This window comes from Gekko japonicus, unplaced genomic scaffold (assembly GCF_001447785.1).
Source record: "Gekko japonicus isolate JY-2015 unplaced genomic scaffold, Gekko_japonicus_V1.1 scaffold3305, whole genome shotgun sequence".
NCBI classification, from domain to species: domain Eukaryota; kingdom Metazoa; phylum Chordata; class Lepidosauria; order Squamata; family Gekkonidae; genus Gekko; species Gekko japonicus.
Window position 1 is genome coordinate 54,903 of NW_015163188.1, and position 1,849 is coordinate 56,751.

The following is a 1,849-nucleotide window of genomic DNA, read 5'->3' on the forward strand; positions in this document are numbered from 1 at the left end:
GCTTGCTGTTTGGACAGAAGTGGAGCCACGCTCTGCCTCCTCCTCCTCCTCCTCCCTTGGAGTTCAGAGCTTCTGACTATCTTGCCCTGAAGGGTAACACCCAGGCATTTGGGGGGGGGGTGTTGTTGTTGTTTCCCCTGTAGAGCCTCCATAGAGTGCCAGCCAGCCCCCCGCCCCCCGGGTCTTTGTGCCCCGTCTGTCTGCAGCTCCCCCTGGACACGGCAGAGGTTGCCCTGGGGGCTGGGGGGGGCGTGTAGCTGCTCAGCTGTATCGCTGGGGGGGGGGAGGCTCTGTAGCGTTGGGGATGTTCCCTCCTGTGGAGGTGGGAGGGGCGGGGGGGGGCCGGGTCCCCCTGAGGCCGTTCCTCTGTCCCGGGGGGGGGGTGTCCTTCGGTCTGTCCCCGCCGCAGACCTCTCTCCGTCGGAAGGGGTCTCTGTGCTGCGGCTCTTCCCCGCCCCTCCAGGCCGAGGCCAGCTGGACAGCAGGGGGTGGGGTGGGGGGAATCCCCCCCACTCGTGCCGTGGGAGGTTGCTGGGTGGCCTTGGGCTGGTGGCGCTCCTTCAGCCTCTCCTGCCTCACGTCCTTCAGAGCCCCGGAGAAGCCCTGTGGGGTCAGGCCAGCGGCCCCTCCAGTCCCCCACCCTCTCCGCGTCGTCACACAGTGGCCCAACCCCAGGGGCCGTCCGGAGGTCCTCCGGCGGGGCCATTACTCCAGGAGCCCCTCCCACCAGGAACGCAGAGAGCACACGCACGCGCGCACACCCCCCCACTGCCCCAGGGGCCGCGTTCCATCTACACCCAGTGGCTCTGGGGGCCACTGGCGGGCCTCTCTGCTCCAGGTGTCCCCCTGAGGGGGGGTGGGGCTGTGAGGAGAGGAGGGCAGCGTGAGCCGCCGCTTTGGGTCTCCTGCGTTGGGGAGGAGGGAGGGGAGGTGTGTTCCACGAGCAGAGCCAACGAGAGGGGCCGTCTTGGCTGAAGGGTGGGGCCCCAGTGTTCCCTCTCGGCTGAGTCGGTGTGAGCCCCGCTCACGGCTTTCTAGCCTCCGGCTCGCACCTTTTTGCCTTGGCTCAGGAAGGGATGGGGCTCCAGAGAGCAGACTGACCTATGCAGCGGCCAAATGTCTCGGTCACGGCCTTAAGGCCAGCAGTAGCTCACAAGGTAGAATTCTGGCTCACGAGAAGACTCTGCGGGTTGGAGGGAGCGTGTGGGTGGCAGCATTCATGTTCTCTTCTCTCCCCTCTCCCCCACCCCCAGCGCATGGCTTTCTGCCCCTGGGAGGAGGCGTTCGGCCTCAGCGGGAGCACCGAGAAGGACCAGGGCACCCTGAAGCCCACCGCCCCGGACTACTTCCTGCTGCAAGGTGAGGGGTGCCCCCCCCCTCGAGGCCGGCTGGGGCGGGTGCTGGCCACGGGGGGCCTCATGGTGTGGAAGACTCTGGGGCAGGGAGGGGGGCATCCACAGGACCAGTGTTCCCTCTAAGCTGTGTGAACGTGAGCCAACTCACAGTTCTGTAGCCTCCGGCTCACACATATTCATCCCAGCTCAGGAAGGATGGGGCTCCAGAGCAAACTAATCTGTGGAGTACCCAAACTGCTCGCTCACCTCTTCAAGGCCAGCAGCTCACCAAGTTGAATTTTTGCTCACAAGAAGACTCCACAGCTCGGGGGGGGGGGGCATTGGCCAGGACCCTCCTCTGAGGATGGGGAGACGACGATTCCAGAACTCTCGTCCTCAGAGGAGGGAGGGAGGGAGACCAGTCCTGGGTAGGTTTCCCATCTGCTTTGGCCGAAAGGGGGGGGAGCGGCCCTTGGACATTCCTCGGGGGTGCCTCACGTCGGGGTCAGCTCCAC

General features: G+C 66.0%; 1 protein-coding gene across 1 annotated transcript in view; it reads left to right on the forward strand.

The window, feature by feature from the left end:
- The window catches only part of SAE1 (SUMO1 activating enzyme subunit 1), a 19,575-nt gene that overhangs the window by 15,899 nt on the left and 1,827 nt on the right, over positions 1 to 1,849 (forward strand). The window contains exon 6 of the mRNA XM_015407119.1: positions 1,254 to 1,359. Within this exon, the coding sequence (XP_015262605.1) occupies positions 1,254 to 1,359 (106 nt within the window). The remainder of the gene's footprint in view (positions 1 to 1,253; positions 1,360 to 1,849) is intronic.